The 17,707-nt window shown below is 44.2% G+C and overlaps 1 protein-coding gene across 1 annotated transcript in view; it reads left to right on the forward strand.

The window, feature by feature from the left end:
• The first annotated feature begins 241 nt into the window (after nucleotides 1-241).
• The window catches only part of HOMER2 (homer scaffold protein 2), a 57,426-nt gene continuing 39,960 nt past the window's right edge, over nucleotides 242-17,707 (forward strand). Inside the window, exon 1 of the mRNA XM_074837646.1 lies at nucleotides 242-457. Coding sequence (XP_074693747.1) covers nucleotides 366-457 — 92 coding nt within the window. The 5' untranslated portion in view covers nucleotides 242-365. The remainder of the gene's footprint in view (nucleotides 458-17,707) is intronic.

A 17,707-nucleotide genomic window follows, 5' to 3' on the forward strand; every position in this document is an offset into this window, starting at 1 on the left:
CCGCCAGCGCGGGCACCGGGCGGACGAGATGCTGAAGGCTCCCGCCGGGGCTTCTCGCTCCCCAACCGTCGCACAAACCGTCGCAGGGCGACTCTCGCCGCCGCCTGTCCGGTCCCGGGGCGTGCAGCGGAGGGGCCCCGGGGGCGCGTCCCGCCGCCCCGCCCCGCCCCGCCCCACCGCCCCCGCGCTGCCGCCTCGCAGGGCGGCGGGTGCCGCGGGAGGCTGCTCGGTGCCGCCGCCGCCCGGGAGGGAGGTTATGTAAGGGGGGAGGGAGGCGGCGGGAGGAGGAGCAGGACGCCTCGCCGCCGCCGCGCAGCCGGGTAGCCGCAGCCAGCCGGGGCCGGGTCCGGTGCCGGGGCGGCCGCATGTGCGAAGTGGGGACGCGGCCGCCGCTGGCCGCCGAGCGCGGGGAGCCGCCCGGGGGTGCCGCCGCCGCCGAAAGGTGCCGAGACATGGGGTGAGTCCGCCGGGCCCCGGTCACGCGTGGGCGCCGACCCCACCGTGGGCGCCACGTCCCGCCCTGGCCCCGCGTGGGCGCCGCCTCCGCCGCCCCGGCCCCGCGCCCCGACCCACGCGTGAGCGCCGCCTCCCGCCCCGGCCCCGCCGCAGGTGCGCCCGGCCGCCCGGCGAGCGCTCCCCAAACCCGGCGTTTTATAACGTAATTAATCATTTACCGCCCGCTCCGAGCGGCGGCGGGGAGGCTCCCGCCAGAGCCACCGGCGGAGCGGGCACGCAGCGGAGGAGCCCCTTCCCCCCTCCGGCACGGTACCGGTGGCCAAATCCCCGCTGGAATAAGCGGGGAGGAGCTGGGGGTGCGGCGGCCTGGGGGGGGGAGGTGGTGCGGGGCCGGGGGTCCGGCCCCTCGCCGGGCAGCTGTGGGATGTGCGCGCCGGGCTGAGCCGCGAGTTCATTGTCAGATGTTTCATGCTCTGGTTCGGCGAGAGCCCTCGGCTGCGGGAGGAGGCACACAATAAACTTGCCTGAACTGTGCCAGTTGTTTGCTAATTTCTGTAAAAATTCCCCTCTTCCCCCCCCCCCCCGTTTGTTTTTTGGGTTTTTTTTTAACATGTCTCTAATTACACGTGATGGTCTCTCGGAGAATTCCTTTTGATCTTTCCAAAAATCAGTCCTGCGTTTTTCCTAGCCTCTAACTTTAACGAGGGGACAAAAGCCAAATGCGGGCATTAGAGCAGTTCGTGAACTACCTATCAGGGAACAGAGGTTAGCGTTGTGCTTTTGGCTTGACCTATATATAGGTTTGAGATCCTCTCGACCAGAATGTCTTGGGGGATTCCAAACCCACACATTTAATTTGCTTTATTTTTATCCTATTATGTTCTCTTACACCTTTTCTCTTCCTTGCCTCTCCTCACCCCCCTGTGGCAAGGAATCGTTCTCCAGTTTCTGAGCTGCCTCATGCCACTTCCAACTATGCAAACTCTCAATATAGATTTGTTTATTATTGTCAAACTGATATAATTCGAGACAGTATAGATAAATAATGAATTAAAATGCCATGCATGTGTCTGAATTTGATACCCAGGAGTACAGGGGCAGAGTGAGAAATAAGATCTAAGTGAGTATCTCCCCGTGTTTCAATTCAGAATTACAAGGGGCTCTTCTGCTTCTTAATTGTGTAAAGTTCCATTGGAAAACAGAACAGAAACTGTCCTTGGGGTTGGAGAAGCATCAAAACCTGGCTGGAGCAGCACTGCCCTGCTGAGTCCAGGATGGTCAAGAAACAGCCATCCAAGGGAAACTTGCCTCCATCGTTTTACCTGGGCATCTCTAAAAGCAGATATTTTTGTTGTCATGATTTTTAACCATTTCTGTACTGGTAGACCAGTTTAGCTGAAAAGTTTAGCTGTGGCTTGGTGAGAATTGAGAGGAAGATTGCAGTGGTGTCCCCCACCTCTTCTGTAAGTCAGTCGTAGCTCTGGGCTTGGCATGGTTCTGCTCTGCCCCAGAGCTGTTCAAGCTGCGAAGCACTTGAAGGCTTTTGGGTGCTCTGGTTGTGCTCGTGTCTGCGCTACGTGTACTGCTGTTGGGTCATGCAGACTTGTACGGGTATGAGGCACGTTTACTAGTCTAGTTCAATATCCTGATTTAATGTGTTTCATTTCAAGTAAGTTATTTCAGTCTTACACCAGTGCACGTGATACCAAGCTCCCAGCATCATTCATTCCCAGGGTTTTGGCGTGGGTTGTACACACTCGTACACTCTGTACAGAGTGCAGACAAGGTGTTTTTTGGATATACATTTTGCCAGTGTCTCACTTGCCATTCACCCTTCTAATACAGAAGTACTTGGAAGTACGTTTGAAATAGCGTTACTGCAGCCGTGGCTTAGCATATGTGACACAGGAGCAACCCCCCCAGGTTCTGCCCTGTTCCATCTCTGCTGGCAAATCCTTCCCCTCTGTGTGCTTCAGCTTTTCCTTCTGTGAAATGGGCACCTCTGTACTTCTCTGTCTTTGTGAAGCATGTTGTGATCAGAGCACAGAGTTCAGGCTTTCTTGAAAGAATATATTTTGTCCCAGGCATTCCAGTAGGATTTGCTTCCTGGGCATGTTTTGGTGTCATGTATGGGGCATGTTCTCACAGAAATTGTGACAATAACTTGACTCCTAGCTCTTAAAATATTTTTTTCCTTTTTTTTTTTTTCCCAGGAGGTGACCATTACTAATGATTCATTTAAATGCTGCCTATGGATTTGGCAATGACTGATGGTGCTATGAAACCTGATATAGCTACTTGAGCTCAGCAAAGCTATTTAAATTGCTTATTAGCTGTGAGCTGAGCTATTTAAACTGTTGTTTTAGTTCAACTTACTAGGCAGCAAGGTAGTGTCAAGTTTTACAAAAGTAATTTACATGTTTAAAAAAAATTAATGCCTGTAATTTAGGGGATGTGAAAACAATGTTGTAAAAAAAAGTGTCCAGGGAAAAAAAAAGTATCTGCTTCAGTGCCCTTTAAAGTCAATGTGAAAGTTCCTGCTGGCTGAAAACCATTGTCTTTGGGTCAAGCCACTGTTAAGAATCTCACTGGACAAATATTTACTTTAAAGGGAACAAATCTTTTCCTAAATCACTATTTTCTTCTACCCAGCATGTCTGATAACTGGTGTTACCTCAGTAGTCTCAGAGCTTAAATTTAAGCTATTCAAAAACCACAATGTCATGCATTTCTAGCTGTAGAAATCTTTCTCTGAAAATACCACCTGATTTGTCTCTTGGTGTTGTGAGCCAAGGGCTAACACAACCAAGAAAGTGGCTTGCTTGTCTATGGCTCTGTTATTAGTGAGCTGTACCTACTCATCTAATAGCTGTGGTCTGATTCAATTTGACCTCAATTTAAGCAGTCTAAGCTAACTTTCCAGTCATAAAGATGATTCGGGTTTATTTATTAGATGATTTAAAGAGGTATTGGATAGCTGCTTCATCTGTGCTTACATTCTTTTACTATTTTAATTTCTTTAGTATCTTTGTGTGTCCTTATCTATCCATTACAAAATATTTCTTATTGTGAGGTGTGTGACAAGTATCCAGTTTGGATTAGGCATGTAAATCACTGCTGCTGAAGCTGTTATTTATGTTATCTGTTGGATTAAAACTCCACTAATTTAAATACCTGTAGCAATAAAATTGAATTTTAGATCTGTTTTATAAATCATATCAAAATGAAAATCAGGTCTCTGAGTGTTAGAAATTACTGCAGAAAGCTGTACAACCATGAAGAAGTGTGCGCTATACAGGTTAATGATGAACTAACTCATAGCACACATTTCTTTTGGCTGATACGAGAGGGCTTCTCTGTGCTGCTTCCACAGGGGCTAATGTGGCAAATTAGTCCCATCCAGTTGGGATCCATCTGTACCTCCCCCAGGTGGACTTTGAGCCCACACCTTCCTCCAGGAAGGTGGGAAAAGGTGAGTTTCTAAGCCTGGGTCAAGCAGTAAATAAGCTCATCTTAAGGAGACTGGACTCATGAACAGAACTCTGCCCCTCCTGTAATATTTTCAAGAAAAGGTGCAGTTAGGAGCCTATATTTCTGAGAGCAGTCATATATAATGTTTTTATTACGTAGTGACATGTAAGAGCAGCAGGAAAGTCTGCCTTGCACTCTTCCTTTCTGCTGTTAGCAATAGTAATGTCCATCGGCCAACATACAACTTTATGGGGGGAGTAAAAGGCAGACAAATGGGAGGATGGGGAAAGAAGAAGGTGAAGGAAGCAGAAGATGTGAAGAAGCTAGTGTTATAGGAAGACATTAATTTTGGGTGGCGTTCAAGCTGGCCTTTCCCCGTACCAGCCGTACTTTAGATACCATGGTGATAAGCTTTGCCTAAGAAGCTCTGTAGCGGGGAATAGCGTGTTGCAGAGGAAATTCACCTTGGCCATCATCCAGCTCCCGCTGAAATCCACGGGAGTCTCGCACCAGCTCCTTCCAAAGTTTGGCGGAGCCATCTGTCTGTGAGGGAAGGGGGCAGCCTGGGACCCTGGGAGTGGCAAGCAGGTAACAGCACTGGGCTTTCAGTGCAAAACCACTGTCCCTCAAAGCAGGGCTGGGATGAGTGTGCCCCAACACAGATGAGTTAGTACTGTGAGCTCAGGGACTCTTTTCTGAGGTTTTAAGGTCAGTAGCTTCAGTTCCTGGAATAGCTCAGTGGGGCAGCTTATATCAGGCAGCATCCAGCTGGTGATGGTGTTCAAGGAAAGGGACTGAGATTCGATAGATGCTGAGGCTGTTAATCTCATGATTTTTGAAGCATCTGGCTGGGGATGCTTGATTCTTCACAGCCTTGGTTCCTTATGTAGCTATTCCCATTTTGCAGAGTGGATATAAACAGCTGCTGTTCTGACTTAGAGAATTTGGTATCTCTGTGTAGAGATACAGGTGTCTGTACAAAATCCAGTGGAAAAATTCACGTCCAGAGAACTTGTGAGTTCTAGAGCAGTATGTTGAGTTTACTGAAATGGATGGGAAAACACCGTTGACCTCAACAGGGTGTATAAAACCTGTTTTATGTAATTCCTTTCTTATGTTTAACACAATTTAAATAAGGTTAGAGAGGCAAGGAGCTTGGCGGAGTGGGGGAAAGTAAGAAAAAAAAGAGCAAATAGCTAGATTGCCATAAGGATTTGGGGTATGCTTAGTATTCTGGTGTGGTTGCATTCAAGTGAGTGAACAAACCCGTAACGTTGGAGTGTTTCATCCAAGTCTGCCATCAAGTGAGAGACCTTGTCATCTCTCACACAATTATGTGAGGAGTTTGTAACAGTGCAGATAGATGCAGGTAACTGAATTTGGGCAAAAATCTCCTGTGCGAATAAGCTGCAAGGAAAACATGGGATTGGGAGAAATTACAAAACAAGCTAATAAAAGAGTAGCAGAAAGAAATTATGAAAGAATGATTGGCATGAAAGACACAGTGGGTTAAGAAAACAATTCTAGGGTCTGCTAGAGATAAGTTCAGCAAATTACAATAGGAAAAATCTGCCAGTACCACAGCTACTTTGAGTGCCCTGGTACAAATTTCACTAAAATTTGCTCATGTAGACAATGCTGTAGAAAGAGTGAAGAGAAAAAAACCTTAATGTTAAGAGAGTGATCGTAGTCAAGTTGCTTTCAGCTACTAACCTAATTAATTACCACTGTTAATTTGATTGTCACTTGAGAAAAAACTTATAAATAAAATATCTTCCACAAAGTCGGGATGTCCCTCAAGGCCTTCTTTCTATTTGAAGAGGATGGTGAGTAGGTCTCCTGATAACAAAGGCATCACTTGAAATGTTAAAAAGAGTTATTTAATGTTCAGTTCTTTTAAACTGAAAGTAGTTTTAACTAGTCCAACATTTGACAAAAGCGTCTTAAACTGTTCAAGCATATTCCCAGCATGAGTGAAACAGGCAGAGAGAGGCAATGAGTTTGCTGAGAACCCAAAAGCAAAGGCACCAGCCTTGTTTTGCATCTGGATTTTCTGCAGCGCTGTGTATTCATTTTATTCATTCATTTGGCTCTATTAAAGCAGTGTCTACAATAAATAGCCTCACCCATGAACATATATTTAAGGACGCGTAAGCTTTTTGAATCAGCTGTTGACTTTGTGATAGGGTGTGTGCAGAGTGGGAAAGTCCTTGGTCCCGAAGGTTGCTACGTGGTCAAATCTCTGCTTGCTTTCACCTTGAGCGCTGTCTATCGCATCTGTGCACTTTGTACACTGCAAATACAGCGTGTGACTTGTTTATGCTGTGTTTTGGTTGTGGCTCTTCAGGATGTTAATGTGCTTAGGGGAACGTATTTCAAGTATGTTTCTCTGATAATTCAGCTGTACGCTGTAAATAGCTGACAATCCTGTTATTAAATCTCAGAATGTGACAAGGGCACTGGCTTCAAATGAAGACAGGAAGTGTTTAAGCTTGAGCATTAAAGAAGCACTTTTAATGGCAAGAGCAATTAGACAGGGAATAGACCATTAGTATCAGGGAAGGTTACTACTGTGCCACAGGCACACATCACCCAGCTGAGGTTAGAGACGGTGTGAGTAGGGGTTGTGTAATATGTACTCATGCAAAGTGTACAAGATGAGATTGGATGATGCAGTTGATCTTTGATTATATTTTTGATGACACATCCTAGATGCTCTCTGTCTGTTTGTAAGAGAGAAGTCTGCCCGCTGCTGCTGGCTTTGATGCTCTGTGCTTAGCTCATGTGTGACATGAGTAGCTGGCTGCTTACTCCTCATTGACGTAGCAACTATTAGAGGCTATTGGACCCTCTTGCATCACTTGGAAGTGCTTTGTAATGGTAATTTTGCCACTGGGGTCAGGATTAAAATGAAGATATTTTAAATAATTGATGCTTGAGGCATTTTAGGATTTGTTTAAAAAAAATGGGTATTGCTGAATGACATCACCAAGTGGGACAGCCTGCTTAATGACTCATAGGGGAGCAGGAGGCTCTGCTGTGTAGGTGTTTTAGGATTTGTGGGCTTCATGTTGAAGGCTGGCAAGACTGGAAGCTTTAGCTGCAAAACAACTGTGGCTTTATCATGGAGAAGAGTGAACAGATTTGACACAGGGGAAAGAGGGCCTGGCAATGGAGGTGTGAGCAGAAGTGACTGCTGGTTACTGTGCAAAGCTTGTTCACTTCAGTGGCAACGCATCCTCCTTTCCTGCCTCCCACACACACTAGTCTGATTTTATTTATTGGACGTAGCTTATCAAAATGCAAGCTTGTAAGAATTTCTGAAGTGACAAACTGTTTTCTTTCCGTCTGGAAGGTTCACTGCAGCCTACAGGATTTAGAAACTTGAACCCTGCTGCAATTCAAAAAGAAATTTTCTGTAGAAGTTGTACTTTTCTGCCTACCTATCAAGGGGCCTGAGAGAGCCCTCTGGAGCTGCTAGGTGTTGTTCCCTATTAGCATTTGCATTAGAATAATAGAAGTCCTGTAACTGCATTCTTACCAGGTGATGTTTAGTACATCAATGCAGCAAGACAGCAAAGGCTTGAAAATATGCAGCCAGCCTGTACAATATTTTTTCTAAAGCTGCTTCTAGTTGTACTGAGGATCCTTCCTTGTTGACTGTGAAATTATGTGTATGAGTACTTACTGTAGAAAATACTTGTTTGTCTCTGCTTAACACTTTGCAGTAGATTCTCCTCAGATAAGGAACACTGTATTTTTTTGGGAAAAAAAATAACAAGTGTTGTATGGCTCGGAGAGAAATGTTAATTTTATTATGTGGAGGTGTGAGCATCTTATTTTCAGTATTCATTACTTATTGTTTCATCTCTGGGAGAAGGACAGGTAGTGTAGCCAGAGCGGGGAGTATTCAGCAAGGCTTTTCTTTTTGAAAACGTCGTCCTTCAAGATGCACCCTGTCTCTCCTTCATATTAATTGTGTTGCAGTGACTGACTCAAGTTCTTCGCTTTTGGTGAGTTGCTCTGTAATCTAACAGCAACACTTCGTTGTTGCCTTTGTTTCATTCCCCAGTTTTATCAGGCTTTTGTATTCCAGCTTCCCACTATAAATCTGTTGCACACATCTAAAATGTCTCCCTGCAGTTGTTTAAGTGGGAACATGTGATCTGTTTTGTGATATTGAAAATTGTCAATGAGAACGTATGAAAAAAACGGGAGAAATTCTCTGAGACAAGACATGCAAAATGTCCCCAACCAGTACTCAGGGCTGCGCTGGGGCTCCGGGCTGCTTAGAGGATGCGTGGGAAATGTGGGGAGTCTGACACCTTATTGTTTATTTCGGAGATGGTGATGTCTAAAGACGAGGCAGGAGCTCTGTTCTGGTAGATAGTTCAGACGCCCATGCAAAGATGGCAACAGCGTGGTTGTCCCCCTGTCTCTGCCTTGTCATCACCCCATCTCTAACCAGGATGTACCTATGCATTGCTCCTCCAGCCCCCGTCTCCTACAGCTTCACGTAGTCCAAACCCCCGGTAGCCCCAAAGCTGAAATACTCTACCCTGACCTGCCAGGAGGTTTCTACCTAGACAGGGCAGCCCTGAGGTCCTCATGAGCACAAAATACACCCAAGGGCGCAACTGTTGCCCTTGGGTATACAAGGAGGAGATAAAAGCATCTTCGGACCCTATTTATGTATATGTATAATCCATGATTGTCCTAATAATCCTCTCTCCTCCATCTGGGATAGGGAGAAATTTATTCTTTTATTAAACAATAAAGGAGATTTAGTTGCCTAAAACTTTACAGCACACAGGTGAATGAGAGCTCTCTCTTTTCATGATTATTTTGTGTTTGACAGCAGTTTGTCACTTATGTGGTCCATTACAAGAGATAGCTAAATTTCTGTTGCCTGTTGTTTATAGAGGTGGTCTTTATAAACTTGTATTTAAGGCATCTTCTAAAAAAGCTAATACATAAAAAGGAGTCTAATTTGGTTTATGGTCCTTTTCAAGACAGACTGGCTTGACTGAGAACAGGGATTTGTCACTTCACTATATCCACCCAAATTCAAGGATATTAATTTAAAGCTTGAGTCTCTAATCTCAGTTACAATGAAACACAATAGCTACAGAGTAAGGGTCAGATCCCACATTCCAGAAAGGAAGCTGATGGTTTGGGAGTTATTTAGGATGGACGGGGAGGGGAACTTTCCTTTCCCCTCTGTGCCTCTTCCACTTTCCTCTGTGCTCTGGAGCAGGGGAGTGGGTGTCTGTTCCCTGGGCAGAAAGTTCTGAGCATTTGTTTTCTGAGACCTTCAAAATTGCATACTATGGATGATGCATCAGCTTTCAAGGACTGTCGTATGCAGCCTGATGCACCCAGCAATCTCTCTCGCCCTGCTTTGCCTTCCCAGACTTCTCTGCAAAGCCTGTGGTTTTGCAGAGAGATGTGGGGGCTGCTTCCTTCTTCAGCTGGACTGAGCTCCTCGTGAAGCTTGGGGTAAACAGTTCTCCTGTGGTTGTGGTTACTTGCTTTTCCCTCTACAGAGAAGGTCTGTTCTGATTTTTCAGTCTTGGAGCAGTAATCTTGCATACGTATTGTTCAGATCTTTGCAAGAACTTTTCTCCATTGAGTTAGAAATTAGCATTTCAAATTCTATGGGGGAGAAGTTGCCAAATTTTTTTATATTTTAAGCTTAGAGTTTGGAACAGAATCAAAATATCTAATCCACTTTGCATTCCCTGCTTGGTCTTTCCTCCCTGCCTTATGAATTGGCATCCTTGTCCTCAGGAGGTAGAGCAATATCGTGCAACTCTATAAGGCTTCTCCCATGAAATATCAAAGTAACATGGCACTGATTCTCAACACACTTTCCAATAACTGTTAAATTAGCATAAGTGACATAAGGCTGTACTGGAGAGAATTTATGCTCGTCAACTGCTTTACAGGATGACCTCTGAATTATTGGCCAGAAGAGAAAATAGACACATGACCGCTGGGAATGGTTTGGGATGGTTCAGTGCTGCCTGTTATTCCTTAAAAGAACAGCTGACTTTCATGACTTAAACAGCGAGGTCCCAACTTTGCACCTTGGATCTAAGTTACTTTTCCTCTTTTTCTTTTCCTGTCTCCTTTTGGCATCCTCCTTCCCCTGCCATGGCTCCCTGCGGGGAGGACAGCCCAGCTGGTGCCTGGGGTGGCAGCAGCTCTGAGCCTGGGTCAGTGCTGGCTGGAGAGGCATGTGGAAAAACACAGGGCTGGTCTGGGTTGTCCAGGGAAAAATGGAAAACCGAAGTGCTCTTTTGCTGCCTTTCAGGGGTAGTAAAGCTTCTTAGAAGAAAACCGTGTTTAGAGAGATCTGTAATAGAGGCCTTACAAGTCAAATAGATTTAATTCTTAGGGTGCTAAAGTGTGAATGTGCAAAAAGCATAGTAAGAATTTCTCACCAGTTGGCACCTTATCCTCAGTGGCTGAGTGAGTACTTGATCCATTCTGCATACTAACACCAGCGACTAATTTTAGATCACAGGGACTATGAAGAGTGCAGTTTCTAGCTCTTGACTTGCTATAATTTACTTATGGCAAATAGGGGAAACTGGTGCATAACCTTTTTTCTCCCCCAGCAAAGGAGGTATCTGCTTCCACTTGCAAGGAATCTCCTACCATGAGAGTGCACTCAAAACAAAGTATTGCAGAACACAAGATACGATTTTTATTCTTATTTTAACAGAAATAACTGTTAAGAATTTTTTTTAAAATGAAGCAAAAATCAAATTATGTAAAATAAATTAAATTGTGTAATATGGGTTATTATTCTAGCATAAATCTGTCTAGAATTTGCGGGCTGATTTTGCTCACATTTGTTTGGTATAAACAAGCAGTAACTTAGAGCAGAAGAGGATCAGGTCTCCTGCTTGTACTCTCCTGTGGTTTTCAAGGGTGAATTCACTGCTGCATAAATCTCATGAAAGGTTCAAAGCCCCACAGCAAAAGTATTAGTAAGGGACACAGAAATAAGCAGGTTGTGTCATCTGGGATGCATATCAGCCTGACGCGTTATCCATCGAGTGCTTTGTTTGCATTTGGTAAATACGATGAGCTACCGGCTTCGTGCTGAAGTAGCACTGCAGAACTTAGCAATGGCTTATCCAGTCGGCAGTGAGCAGGATGAGCCTCTGGTCACCATCCAGCCAGTTTGTTTTGTTTCACAGGATTTCTGGGGCATAGTTCTGTCCTCTCCCACTTGATTTTTCTTTTGGGAGCAGACATGGGAACAGCTAAATGCCTATAGTGCATGTATAGTCCTATTCTAGAGACCCTACTGTCCATGGTTTGGGTAGCCCTCCACCACAGTTTCATGGGCCAGGGCTGGGTATGTGGCTACCTTTAAAAATAGGATGATAACGTCAATGTGTTTTCAACCAGAGAGCAGAGAAGGATTTAGAAAAAAATACCAGGAAAAGAAAGTGTATCAGTGCTGCCAACTCACAGGGCAGCCGGCATATCAGGCAGCAAACAGTGGCAACTAAATAAGGGCAACGCAGAATAGCTAAAATGAGGCATGTTATCACCTGACTATCACAATGGCACTGTACTCCAGCTGAGCACCCAGTACACAGTCGGTTTCATCAATAACTGTGCGATACCCGCAGGCCTTCGAGCCTGCACCACATGGGAGTCCTGGGAGAGAGCCCAGCCCCAGTGTGCCGGTCCATCTAAGCCCATCATTTTTATCCTAGTTCACAGAAAAAATTATTTTAGATCATCTCATCACTTTAAACATTTTGGTAAGTGTTAATATACTTTCAGCGCAGTGGAAATAATCACCATATGGCTGTAAGATTTGCCATCTGTCCAGAGATGCTGAAATACAATTAGTCCATGTAGTCCATTTATCAATCTATAAGTGACAATATTCATGGTCCTGGCAACTTTGGCTGCTGTCAGAATCAGCACTTGTATAGGCCTACCTGTCTGGCCTTATTACAATCAATATATAAATGAGATGGAAAAAAATCCCGTCATTCAGCTGTGTCCTTCACACTTGACAAAAAGAAAAAAAAGTCTATATTGGTGCAAATGAGACTGAGGAAGTGTTATGCCTTATTTTTTGTAGTACTAATTGGATTTTTATGTCTAGTAGACCTTAATTTCATAAGGCAAAGCCAGATTTACTTACAGTCTTTCACTCAAGAAATACCGGCAGGACAGAGTATGTCACAGGGGGAAAAAAAATATTATTAAATCCTCTCCTGTTGTACTAACTTCCAAGGCACAAAAAGATAAATTTCAGAAACATGAGAAATGTGATCATTAGCATCATAGAGGTAAGATTTTAGTTTTCCAAGGTTCCTTGTTTGACTTCAGAAAAGTGAGAAGATGGCTTTTCAGCAAAGTGAATAATTTTTTGAAAAAAGGTCAAGGCCTTTTTATTTTAAAGTTACTAATGATCTGACACTATAAGGGGTCTGACTTTTGACCGCTTCTGCAAATCTAGCCCCTGGCAGGTTTCCTAGCCTGGCACCTCAGGACTGTTACCCCCTTAAAACTTGGGTTAGATTTGTAATGGCTAATGCATATCCAGAAAATAACTTGAACTTTTTATTTGGTTTTACATATTACCCGGACTCATCTTGCAAAATAAGTTTATAATAAGAATGTATGCTATGTTTTGTTTATTCTAAAATTTTCAGCCAGCCCACACTAATTTTTGAGACTCCACTGACAGGAAAATGTAATTTTTTTCGCATATTTGCATTATAGCCTGTAGTTATGGAACCTGCATCATATGAAAAATGCTGATACTTGAAATTAAATCCTCCCATAGCCTACACCTTGTATAACCTGTACCTTGCATAACCCACAAAGTTGGAGGCATTGGCATGGGGAAATCAGAAGTGCCAAGGGAGCAGGACTGCGGGGATCAGAAGTAGGTGGCTGTTGAGGTTCAGGAATTTCTGGGATAAGTTTCTCCCAGTATTACCCGTAAATATGTGCAGTTTGCAGTGTCAGCAAGTTGTAGGGGTTTGGTTTTGTGTTCTTACTGGTATGGGGTTTTTTTGTGGCACGGGGAGTAGTGGGGTTTTTTTGTTTTGTAGATACTGTGTTTCTCATGAATAACCTGTTGGTTAAGTTTTTCAGATTTAGTAGTTTTTCTCTCTGAAGCTCAGGAGATTACCAGAGGATCTTCACTTCTGCGCTGGGGTTGCTGACAGCTTTTTATACCAACAAGTAAATGTACATATCTGAGATCTGTACTGTAAATCTGATGGCAACAGATGGTGTTATATTTTTAAAGATTAAAGTGAATAACGTTAGCTTCTAAATGTTTGAAATTTCCTCTGTATTTTTAACTTGAAGCAGAAGAAATGTGTCATTCCGTGATCTTACTGGCTGCTAGTAAATACATTAGTTTGAAGAACCGTGTCCCCCAGTTCCTTAGAGAGGTGCTGCTTGTGTGCTAGCAGCAACCAAAATACTCTGGTTGTTGATTCTATTTGTCTATTAAAATTGCCAGAAAATGGAAATCTGCTTTTTTCCAGATAGTCTAATTTAAACTGCATTGAGTGGGGAATGATGCTGGCTTTAGCCGTGCTCATTTGTGCCCAGCACCTTGCCCTTTCCCGACTGCAGCTGTGGGGTTCCTGTCTGTGAGCACAGGGGACATGCTTGCGCTGGAACCTCTCTTTGCTGTTTTTAGTACACCATCTTGGGTGCTCTTGGCTACATTTGGTGAGTTTTGTCTCCTAGATGGTTTGCTTTAGAAGGAGGCTGGTAGCAACAAATCTATTTAAACATGGCAATGCTGTTGCCAACCTGGTGCTGTTCTCAGCACGAGCAAGTTGATACATGTACTGGAAACCCAGCGCGGGCATTGGTTTGCATCTTTCTAATCTCTTACAGAGTAAAATGCTTATTCTTTAATTGCTTTTAATTTTTACATGCTTAAGTTTCATTAAAAGCATGCATCCTCGTGTTAAACCAACTGTTGGCACCCTTTTTCTTGCAGTCTAATAAAGCACTGGGACCTGAGTGTTTTATTAGCCCAGGTGCTCTGGCAGCGTCTCCAGTCACAGCGTGTACCGGCACAGGGTGCGCACCGTGCCCTGCCTCTGCTGCCTGCACGTGGTGGTGGCCACCGCAACAAGCAAAGCCCTATCATTTGCTTCTGACGTTACAGTTGGTAGAACTTATTTTATCCATTAGGCAGTAGATCAAAAAGAGTTATACAATGTGTTCTTTAAACTGAAGTGATTGGCTTTTTTTTTTCCCCCCTAGTGTAAGTGGAAGAAAAGCCTCAGGGGAGAGCATTTGAATAGGGCATGGGAAAGCATATCGATAATTACATGCATGGATTAGTGCACAAAAGTACTCCCCTCCAAGGATCTGCTTACTTCTGTGGTGTTTGAAATAATGGAATGTTTAATCATATTATTTTGCAATAGTGAGGCCTTGATTATGCTACTGATTAAAATCAACTTTTCAGATTTCTTTGTGCGAAGGTAACCTCATCTGTCATGCAGATTCTTACAGCACGGGAGGAGAAAGTCCTAAACCTAAAGATGCTGCCCTGGTGGTGTCAGTGGGTTTTACATGCACAAACACAGACATGGTCTTCCACTTCAATCTTCTATTTGTAGGTACAATGTATTTTGAGCATATATCTTCTGACATTTAATCTCTTAATAGTTTGAATAAACACCAAATAGCACACACAGCTTCAAAGTATCTGCAGTCTTCTGTCACACAGCAGACATAGTGCAAAGGATTAATAAAATAATAAAGGCTCCACTAGGATGCTAAAAGATTTTCCTGATGGTTTACACATGCAGAATACATTACTCTTCCTCCAAAATTGTGTCTAAATTATTTTCTCTTCTTTGATCATTTCTCACTGATGCTAACTGTAGATGTGTATGGTGTCTGATGGGAGGGGAGGAGGCCCAGGAGTGGCTGAGGCTGGCACCTCATCGTCATCAGTGGTGGGGGCTCCTGGGCAGTGCTGGGGACTCCTGGGCAGCATTTGCGGGGCAGGTGAGGGCTCTGAGGAACACTACCTCTTTTATTTGGATGGTACTCAAGGAGCTTTACGCAATTCTCCTTTCTAAAACAAACCAACCAACCTCCCATGGTATTTTACTTGTGCATGAGAAAATTCATGGTGGCACAGAGCTGCAGAGCTGTGGTTTCATTTGGTTCATGTGGTTTCATTGGTTGGGCTGCTCTGACAGCAGCACAGACCGATGTCTGCCCTGTGGGGGTGAGCTGAGTGTTTCTTGCATGTGGGGTATCCCTGGGCTGACTCAGTCCTGCACCCCCCCACCCTAATGAGCTCTTGTGGGGTCCCTCCTGCTCAAGCCTCTCTGTGCTGCTGCAGAGGCTCCTGCCAAGAGCTTTCCAGAGTCCCCCACATGTAAAATGCAAGGCTAGTGCATGCTGGTGCTTCATCCTTCCTAACACCAGGTGCATGGGGTAAATTTTGGTGCATGCACACAGGTCTGTGAGCCAGAGCCCACGGAGTTGTAACAAACCCGATGTTTTGTGGGTTTGTGTCTGGGTGGGGACTGCTGGCACTGGGCAGGGCGCAGAGGGAGGCTTCTCTCCTTCTCCTACGGACTTGTGCTCTCTACTCCAAGATTTACACTTTCAATTTACAATGGCAATCTCTTGCTGAAATATTACAATGCAAGCATTGTGCCACAGAGGAGGCTGTGCTAAAAGCATTAACTCTACTCAAGCTGGTGAACCCAGAGGATGTAATTTTTAACTGATCCAGAGAAATAGGAAGGCTTTGGGGGTCTGCATATGTGCTGATGCAGCCTCATTTGTCAACAAGGGTAGGAGAGGTGCTGGGGGTAAACAGAGTACAAGTATTTTTTTGAGTTTAATAGGGTTTGAATTTATCCCTATGCAAATGGGGGGCCATGTAAACATTACCAGGGGTGCAGATTTATGGATCCTCTTTCAATGTCTTCTCAGGAAAAATATCTGAAATAACAACACAACCAGTTTCACACGTGCATGCCTCAACTTGTTTTATTTTCTAATAAATACCCTTACCTGTGGAGGATTAGTTCAGGGTCCTTTCAGTTCCTGTCACTTGTGTATGAGTGTTTATTTGCAGTGTCTTGAAAGGTTAATAGCTGTCTGGAGATAACCCAAAAATACAGTGTGAGCTTTTTCACTGCCCAGGTTAAGCCTTTTAATTTATATATTGACTTCATAAAGGCATAATAGTATTGTGAGACCTCGAAGATGTTACAGTGATTTTCATACTGAGAGGTTTTATCCTCAAGATTTATTCTTTTGGACATACTCAGCTGCAAATCAAAAAAGAGTTTAATTAATGTCTGTGCTTTTAACAGAGAATTCCTCTTTAGCTAGCTAGGGTTTTTTCTTATTTTTTTTCTAAGTAACTGGAACTATTATGTTTCCTACAATGCAGGAAGCACTTTTGCTAATTACATTCTATCTGTTGAAATAATAATTCCTGTAAAAGAAAGGAGCTAAAAAGATGGATTTTTTTTTCCTGAATTTCATGCAGGTGAGTTGATATCAAATCTAGTATAAAGTGGGCACCAGAGAATCATGACTGTGGTTATATGAACGAGATGCATGACCTTGCCCTTGATTAGTGCTGCTGCCAGATTCAGCAGTTCTTTTCAACCTCATTGCAAGGAGATTGGTCTGCCTGCAAGACAGGAATTTCAGCAGCAGAAAAGCTGAAAAGAAGGACTTCGAGTAAATTTATATTTTTTTTCTCTTTCTTGTTTTCTCTTTTTTTTAGGGACAGTGTAACTTCTGTCCTACTAGTCTGGGTTTTTCAGAAGTTGTTCCCTGTACCCTTCTATGTACTGGCAGGGAACAGGAATGCCACCCCGGAGTGCAGGGCTTGGCTAGCAGAGTACTGACAAATGCAGTTTAAGGGGTACCTGCATATTTGTTTTTCACAGAGGGGGGAAAAAGGAAAAGCAAATCCAGAGTGCAGTTGTTCCCTGCTAGCCCAGCCTATCGCTCTGGGCCAGTTTTCCCATCCCTCGTGTACAACAGATAGTAAGGCTTCCTTCTTCTCACTGCACTCACCCTTCCTGCCCTGAATTGCTCAGTGTTGCTTCTCCATCCTTCCGAGTAACTTTTGCTGTGGAAATACCTGCATGAGGAGGACTCTTTGCATTGCAGGACAAACAGGAGCTGCCCAGCTCTGGGCAGACCCTCATCTGGCCACCAGTGCTTGGCTGCAGGCGGGTGGTTTGCAGGGCTGGCACCCTGTCCCACCCTCCTCCACATCGTGTGGAGCAGTTGTTAAACCCACCAATAGCTTCTCTCTGGTCTGTAAAGACTGTTAATTTTTACAACAGTCTCTTTTGTTGAGTGGTGAATATTCAGCTATTGATTTAGCCTTTTAAATTCCCGTAGTCAAAAACTTCCCTGGGTAGAAGATCTGTTATAAAACTGCCCTGCAATGATAGCGATAGCAAAGCTAGAGAGAGGAAATGAGGCGATTTAATTTTATTTCCAGGCTTGCTACTGGCTCTGTTATCCTGGGATGCCATCTCACTCTCAATGGCTGTTTCCTCAGGTGTAAAATGGAGCCATTACCCACCTGCTTGCTTGACGCTATGAGTTTTGCACCCTTGCAAGTTGAAACAGGCTCTTGACTTCTGCTGGTTGTACACACTGGCAGCCAGCACCAAAACCTGCCTGTCGCAGCTGATGAGATCTGAATGACCTGGATTAATTAACATATGCCAATTTGAGAAGGGAGCAAGCTGCCTGCTTT

The sequence above is a fragment of the Strix aluco genome, chromosome 12, assembly GCF_031877795.1.
Source record: "Strix aluco isolate bStrAlu1 chromosome 12, bStrAlu1.hap1, whole genome shotgun sequence".
NCBI lineage: Eukaryota > Metazoa > Chordata > Aves > Strigiformes > Strigidae > Strix > Strix aluco.